Source organism: Ipomoea nil, unplaced genomic scaffold, assembly GCF_001879475.1.
Source record: "Ipomoea nil cultivar Tokyo-kokei standard unplaced genomic scaffold, Asagao_1.1 scaffold3197, whole genome shotgun sequence".
Taxonomy (NCBI): Eukaryota; Viridiplantae; Streptophyta; class Magnoliopsida; order Solanales; family Convolvulaceae; genus Ipomoea; species Ipomoea nil.
The window spans coordinates 424,696-432,853 of record NW_017619625.1 but is presented as its reverse complement, the minus strand read 5'-3'; the positions used below and the strand labels follow the sequence as shown (position 1 = coordinate 432,853).

The following is an 8,158-nucleotide window of genomic DNA, read 5'->3' as shown; positions in this document are numbered from 1 at the left end:
AGACAACAATTTAATTATCCGGACAAAATTGCTATTACCCAGGGGATAATTTAACTAAGAAGGAAAAATTTGTCAAATTTGTAATTTCCTTAAACATTGATAGCAAGCTTGTCCTAATCTCTCTTTCCTATCTCCATCTATATCGAGTTGGTTTAACTAAGGAATGCAGATGATGGAAGAACACAGAGTAGAGACAGAGTTTTGATAGTATCGCTTCTGCTAGTATAGTAGTATCTGGACTATCTTCAGGAATTATGTATTTGGGACAGAGTTTTACTATATGTATTTTCAAATCTTACTCCTCCAATTTAACTTTTTAATGTGACAAGTTTTGATAAGCTATTTTTTTCATATGCGTCTTAATATAAATGTTTATATCAAAGTTTTGTATGTATAAATAAAAATTATTTCATGGAAATAAAAATAATATTTTCCTTTCAACATTTGGACATGTAAAAATGTGCAAATACGGTTGAGGTGCGCACATGGACAGGGTATATCCTGTGCGTATTGTGTACCTTCTCCTCTCTGAGCCACAATCGAAACGACTTCACTGTCACTTCGTTTTCTATTGGTTGTCTGCGCTCAAAATCCTTCCATCTTATTCGACTCCCATGGATAAACCCACTTAGTTATATTGCCTCAAGTATAGAGCATTTTCCCCAGTAACCAAAGCAAATTATTATGTGGATTTCGTCTGTGTCTCCTCAAGAGACCACCAACCCATTTGGGATTGTCTCAAAATTGGCCACTTTTGTGCTTGATCACTCTTCCAAACTCAACTCTACAAACTTTGCTTCGGATAATTTCGTGTCTAACCACCTCTGCGTTTATGGGTTGGGGAAGAAAGGCTACGCGGGCCAGAAGAAACTGTGTTTGAGTGCTAGGGCCGAAACTTCTTCTTCCACCATTAGGAGACTCCTCACTCAGTTCAACACAGCAATTAGGCTTCATTGTGAGAAAATCCCGCTGGGCTTCGCCTCGATTCGGGTAGGGTCTGTAGAGAGTAAGGGGTCGAATGAGGATGGGAATGGCGTCTTGGAGAATGAGGGGATGCCTAATAACGGGGTTGGAACGGATTCTCCAAAAAATGTGCTGATCTTGATGAGTGATACTGGCGGGGGGCACAGGGCCTCTGCGGAGGCCATTAAGGCAGCTTTTCATGAAGAATTTGGAGACAAGTATCAGGTCAATTTGATTTCCAAATTGTTTTTTTTTTTTTTTTTTTGTTGGCTTGTGATGATATCATGAGATAAAATAAATAATCTATTTTTTGCAGCTTGGGAAAGATTATTGATTTATTGGTTATAGATTGTACAACAATTTTAAGGCTCATTTAGCCTATTGCCCATTTTGTTGTACAGTTGAGTGGAATGGGATTGCTTGAGACTTCTCATATGGAGTCTCAGGCATATATTGCTAGACTATACAGTCCTTGGTTAAGCTATAGTCAATAATACTTTGAGTTGATATTATTGATTGTTCACTGTCCACATATTCATAAACTATCATCATAATCTATAGGTATGTGCTTTACCGAATAGGGGTATGGGGCATATGCTTGGCTCTCTTCGGAGAAGCATAGTGATCCATAATTCAGATCAAAATAGTGTTTTGTTGCAGGTGTTTATTACTGACTTGTGGACAGACCATACTCCCTGGCCTTTTAACCAATTGCCAAGGAGTTACAACTTCTTGGTGAAACATGGTTCTTTGTGGAAAATGACATATTATGCCACTGCTCCTCGTCTCATTCATCAATCAAATTTTGCTGCAACTTCAACATTTATTGCTAGGTGAGATGAATTTTTATATTTTTCTTATTTTTGTTACATATAAAAATATAAAATATTTATTTAAATTCTGAATGACAGGCATGTCAGCCAAGGAGAACTGTTATAAATATCTGTTAATTAATATCATCTTACTGATCTTAGTTTAGTTTCAGAACAAGAGCTGATGTTCTTTGTTAATTAGGGTAGTTTTTTCCTTGTTTTTATTTTTTGGGTAATGGCATCTGCTGGTTTGATGATTTGCATTATAAGAGACTGTGACGCTGAATTTATAATTTTCCAAAGTATGATAAATTTGTGTATAGAGTTGCTCTGTTTTAATTGAGTTTATTCCCACTGAGCAAAGAAAATATGGACATTTCCTGTAGAACATTCTTGAATAGTTGGATATCAATGAAACTTTATAGTTTGGTGTGTAATGTTTTGTGGCCTGTGCTCCATTCAAACTTGGTTTATGATCAAACTAAGGTTGAGAACTGAAATGGCTTATTTAGTCAATGGTCTTAACTGGACCATTTTTCACATTCTATGATTCTATCATTTACATGAGGAAAATGTTGTTAATAATGAAAAAATTGAAACAGTCGTGAAAGAAAAAAGGTGCATGAGTTTTCACGTGGGAAACTCTACAACTAGAGGAAAGCCCATGGTTGCAATGAGTTTGGGGCTTTGGGTATATTTTTCACATTGCAAGTACAAGAGAGGCTAGCCCTATAGTTATAGTATAGATTTGAGCAATTACAGAGGCAAAAGATATCACTTGCTTGACATATGCTACGGGCTATACTGTAACAATAACCATTGTTACACCAAAGGAGTTTGTGCTGGACTTGTCACTTCATTCAATTGTTTGGAACTGTTTTCTTCTGTGATTGTTTAAACAATTGATTTACATCTCATGCCATTGGTCTTTCACTTTAAATGGACTGTAAAGTATATTTTAAAAAACTTCCAAGTACTATAGTTCCCATACATTCACTATTTGTTCATCTTATTACTGTTGCTCTTTTTTTCTTCTCAGAAATTGTTAATTGTTTATGATGTTCTGTTATGGTCTTAATCAATTATGTTTTACTGCATCCTAAGTATAGTTTGTTACCCACTATAAAACGTTTGTCTCTTGCACTTTTGTAGAGAGGTTGCCAAAGGTCTTATGAAATACCAACCAGATATTATTATCAGTGTGCATCCGCTAATGCAACATGTTCCACTCCGCATCTTGCGATCTAAGGGTTTGTTGAAGAAGATTGTATTTACAACTGTCGTAACAGATTTATGCACTTGTCATCCAACGTGGTACGTACAATGGTCAGTCATCAAGCATACTATTTTTTTTGTAAATCTCTGATCTTCTATGCCGTTCTTTTTGTAGGTTTCACAAGTTAGTAACAAGGTGCTATTGCCCTTCAGAAGAGGTTGCAAGGCGAGCATTGAAAGCAGGTCTAAAACATTCTCAGATAAAAGTTTATGGGCTTCCATTGAGACCATCCTTTATAAAACCTGTTCGGCCCAAGGTTAGTTCAAATAGTATTATCTTCCTCTCCATTGTTCAGTAATTGTTTAACTACAGAACTGTTTATTTTGCAAAGTTTTCTCTATTTTTTTTAAAGCGGGGCCTTTTAGATTATAGTGTGTAAAACCGAATTGCATATTACTATCCCGGATTTGAGCAAAATGCTCCATCTTTTACTTTATTGATATGTCTTTCTCTTTTCCTTTCATTTTTGCAATATCTATTGTATTTCCTCTGTCCCAAAAAAGTTGGCTTGTTTACTGGAGATACAAATTTTAAGGAAAGTGGAGAAAAAGTAGCTGCCTTTCCTATTGTGCCCTTGAAAAGTGGATAAGTTTTTGACTTTTTGGCTTTTATTAGAAGGGTAATGTAGGAAATTAAGATTATTTGATGATGTTTATTTTGGCAAAGTTGACAATGTTTTGGGATGTACTATAAAGGAAATGCAGACAGCTTTTGTGGGATTGGGGGCAGAACTTTGATCGATTTGAACTGTGGGGGAAACTTGTCAACTAGAGTTCAGCAGTAATTATATTTCTTTAGCTATGCCAAAATATATCAAACCTCTCAATCACATATATGCTATTGTACGACCCTTAAAATAGTTGAAGCTAACATTATTGAATTCAACCAAGTAAAGCAAACTTGCATTTTTGAGAGGAAAAGTACAATGGTTTGTAAGAAAGAGATTCACGAGTTCTTCAAGCTAGAACTTTTACCTGTTTTCCCAGTTACCATAACCAAATATCTCTAAAACTCATCACTGAATGCCTTTCATTATGAAGTACCTTTCAGCAGGTTTTGAATGTATCTTAGTGGCAATTTATACCGTGGACCATGGTCTACTTGCAAGGTGGACCACTTCATTTTTAGTATACTAAATGCTCATTTTTAATGTACTATATATTCATTTAAGGTAATACACTAAAAATGAACCTTTAAAAAATGAACCCGTAGTACACTAAAAATGATCACATTGTTTCTTTCCTTGCCCTGTTTTCACTAATTATATTTTTAATTTTACCTGCATTTGCTTATTTGCTTCAGCATTGTTGTTTGGTTTTATTGGTTTGTTTGATATACAATAATTTTTCCTAAAAATAATTTTTAGGTTGAATTGCGAATTGAGCTTGGAATGGATGAACATCTTCCTGCAGTTCTCCTAATGGGCGGTGGAGAAGGTATGGGTCCCATTGAAGCCACTGCCCGGGCACTTGAAGATGCACTTTATGATGAAAGACGCGGGGGGCCAATAGGGCAAATCCTCATAATATGTGGCCGCAATAAGAAGCTTGCCAACAAATTGCTTTCAGTTGACTGGAAGATTCCTGTTCAGGTATACATTTTCTAGAACTTCATCATATGTGCCTTCTATATTTAGTTTAGATGAATTTATATATATATGGGAGCTTGTGTTTTAGGTGAAGGGATTTGTTACTAAAATGGAGGAATGTATGGGAGCTTGTGATTGCATTATAACAAAGGTAAATCTCAATAGCTGTGGCTACTCTTTTTTTCCTCACCCTAAACAAAATTGAAATCATAGAATGTAATTTTTTATTTTTTTTTGGTGGTTTCTGTAGGCTGGTCCGGGAACTATTGCAGAAGCCATGACTCGAGGACTACCTATAGTTCTAAATGGTTACATTGCTGGACAGGTGATTCATTTATCCACTTTGGAGTTTTTTTTAATCTACTGATAGACACTATTAATTTAATCTGATTTGTTTTTCCTCATCATTGCAAAAGTTTCCTTGCACGAGTTTTTGTTTAATTAATCCACATAGGAATTTCCTCCATTGCATTTTCTTTGGACAAATGGGATTTATGAAGACAACCTCGTGAATGTGTAGTTCCCTCAAGCTTGCTATTATAAGACTGAGATTTTGAACCTGTATTTAAGTAACTTGCAGTTTTGTAATCTTTATGCATCCAATCCTAGATTCCTAGTTATATTTTTGAGACCTTTTTTTTTTGTTTTTTTTTAAAACCTTATATTGTGTATAAATGCATCTGTCTCTAATATTTTAAATTTACAGCTCAATTAATTAGTAAACATTGTCCGGAATTTATTTTGTCCTAATAACAAATTTACCTGTTTTGACTTTTGACAGTCTTATCCCAAAGCTACAAAACTAGCAGCCTTTGTCTCCATTCTACAATTGTTATACCATGGCCCAGGGTCCATCTTGCACTGCATTGTGTGGGCCCTGATCCAAAAATTATGTATATGCAATTAACATATTATGTGTCTTTACTCTTTAGTTAATAAATTGAAGGCACATTATTTGTTAATTGCAGGCACATAATGTGTTAACTGCATATTATGTGCATGCAGTTAACATATTATGTGTCTGTAGTTAACCTATTATATGCCTTTAATTTAGTTACAGGCACATAATCTGTTAACTGCAGGCACATAATTTGAATGTTATTTTGGACCATGGTCCATGCAAGGTGGATCTTGGTCCATGGTATAATTTGCCCCCATTCTGTATAACATTACCCTGTTTGGTCCTTAGTTAATGCCAGCATTAAATCCTAACAAAAGGCATACATGACTCCCCCTCCTAAAAATTTTGATCTTTTCACACTGTCCACGGCAAATTATATCGTGGACCAGGGTCCGCAGTGCATTGTGGACCCTGGTCCAATATACAGAATTTGACTTCATAAGGTACAAAATTTATGTTCATAATGCATAGAATTCATGTTCATAATACACATACACATAAACACGATATAATGAACATGAATTCTGTGTATTATGTTAAGTGTTATGTGTCCTCTGGTATATAATACACAGAATTCATGTTCATTATATCGTGTTTATGTGTATGTGTATTATGAACATGAATTCTGTGTATTGGACAGTGTGGACCCTGGTCCACAATATAACGATTGCACTATCCACACCGATCACAAATTAGCAATCTTAATTCGTTGCCTTAGATTCGTTAAATCTGACTGAATGTTGGATGCTTTGTTTTTCTACATTTTCGGTGCGAGTTCAGAACTGGTATGATATGAACATCATCAGATTAGATTAAGAGCATAACGCAAAAACTAAATCTGGTTGAAGTAGTATCTATGCCTCTGTTAGCGACATAACTGTGTGTGTGTGCCTAAATTGTCTATATGTTTCCAGGAAGCGGGAAACGTGCCATATGTGGTGGAGAACGGATGCGGAAAATTCTCCAAGTTACCGAAGGAGATTGCTGACATAGTCGGTCGTTGGTTCGGTCCAAGACAGGATGAACTGAAAGCAATGTCACAAAACGCTCTTAGGCTGGCCAGGCCAGATGCTGTATTTAAGATAGTTCAGGATCTGGACGAGCTGGTGAGACACAGAAGTTTTGTAACCCAATATTACCCAGCTTGAATAATCGCATTATTGCATTAATTCAATTTTGATTTGAGAGCTCTAATCTCAGTATAATGCTACACCATTATATTGTGGAAAACCAGGCTTCCTTAAACTTTTTGTTTTGTGTTCTGTTTCTCACCCTCTGCTGTCTCCTGTGTTTTGAATCCTTTGATAGCTGAGATTCAAGTACCTGTGCCATTTATTTTTTAATACAAAGTTGAAAGACTATGGCTCACATTGGATAACTATTTTAGAACAAGCAGTTTTTAATAAAATAAAAAATAATTTATAAGGGTTCCCAACAGATAGTTGGTAAGCTAGCTTGTAAAGGATGTGTCATGTTAAAAAGTTTTTGACTAGATTTTTTTTGAGTTTAAGAGTTAAGCTTTGCAAGTGCAGCCGCGTTAAATTCATATTAGTCCTATAGTCGTAAGGTGCAAACATTTCTATGTTATATTTAATTTTGACAAAATTGATGTAGTATTATAACTAATCTTACATGAGTTGTTACTATATCGGTTCAAATTCATAATATAATTCATGAAGAAATGGCTTATAGCTATGGTGTAGACTAGGAGTTTAATGCCTTAGGCTATCCTTATTCTTGAAATACTCATTCACTTTAAAAAATGGGTCTCACTTTCACATCATTAAATTTACAATTTTTTCACTATTTTCTCTACATTCTTGCAATATTTACTCACTTTTAAAAGTGATCAGTTTTTGCTGTCAAATGACAAGCAAAATCTGCCATTAGCAAACTTGCTAAAGTAGCAAGCTTGCTAGCCATGTATGCATTAAAAAAATTATTTTTTTTCCATGTCATTTAGAAAGTGACATCTTTGCTGGGATAAGGCCAGCCTTTGGGGTAGACTAGGAGTTTAATGGCTTATAGAGATGGGTATAATAGGAGTTTAATAGGTCGTTTGTAATAATTTTTTTATTTTTTTTTAAAGGAAGGTAGTTTGTAACATAATATTATATTATTAGTGAAATTTTGAATAATAATAATATATAAAATTGATAGTAAGTAGAAGACATAGAAAGATGTGATGGAGTGATATGAAATGAGTAGCAATTAAGCAAAAGGGTCCCATAGCAAAAAGATTAAAATGTGCGTGGCCTCAATTCAAAAGAGAAGTGTTGGTTAAAGCTATAAGGGCATATATATATGCATGCATGAACTCTTAAAAGAGAGATTCAAAGGCAAATCTTTTTCATGCATTGAGGATTGGGATAAAAGCTTTGTTATTTTTGCCATCATTGACCATTACAGTGCTTATTAAACCTGTGAAAATGTGCTTAAAAACCCAACCCCCACATTGCTTTGCTTTGGGACCATCTGACACTTAACTTCATCATTAAAGTTGATCATATTATTCTCTCTACAAGGGAGCTGAGGAGAATGATGATGGGTATGTTGGGACTTGGGAGGGGTCTCTATTCCATCTTGTAGTCTTGTCTTCATGAAATTAAGAGCTTTGG

General features: G+C 35.0%; 1 protein-coding gene across 1 annotated transcript; it reads left to right on the top strand.

Moving 5' to 3' along the window:
• The first annotated feature begins 477 nt into the window (after positions 1–477).
• On the top strand, positions 478–6,811 carry LOC109168378 (probable monogalactosyldiacylglycerol synthase, chloroplastic). Its single transcript, XM_019317386.1, has 8 exons — positions 478–1,188; positions 1,624–1,796; positions 2,928–3,089; positions 3,166–3,307; positions 4,418–4,642; positions 4,728–4,790; positions 4,890–4,964; positions 6,455–6,811. Exons 1-8 carry the CDS (start codon positions 685–687, stop codon positions 6,686–6,688), a joined length of 1,578 nt encoding a protein of 525 aa, XP_019172931.1. The 5' UTR covers positions 478–684; the 3' UTR covers positions 6,689–6,811.
• Positions 6,812–8,158: the final 1,347 nt, after the last annotated feature.

What these genes read in the sequence shown, in the direction of transcription:
- LOC109168378 (XM_019317386.1), top strand. Translation starts at nt 685, where the DNA reads ATGTGGATTTCGTCTGTGTCTCCTCAAGAGACCACCAACCCATTTGGG. An exon ending in TAAAACCTGTTCGGCCCAAG is followed by an intron (nt 3,308 to 4,417) that starts GTTAGTTCAAAT and finishes AATAATTTTTAG; the next exon opens with GTTGAATTGCGAATTGAGCT. An exon ending in ATGGTTACATTGCTGGACAG is followed by an intron (nt 4,965 to 6,454) that starts GTGATTCATTTA and finishes ATATGTTTCCAG; the next exon opens with GAAGCGGGAAACGTGCCATA.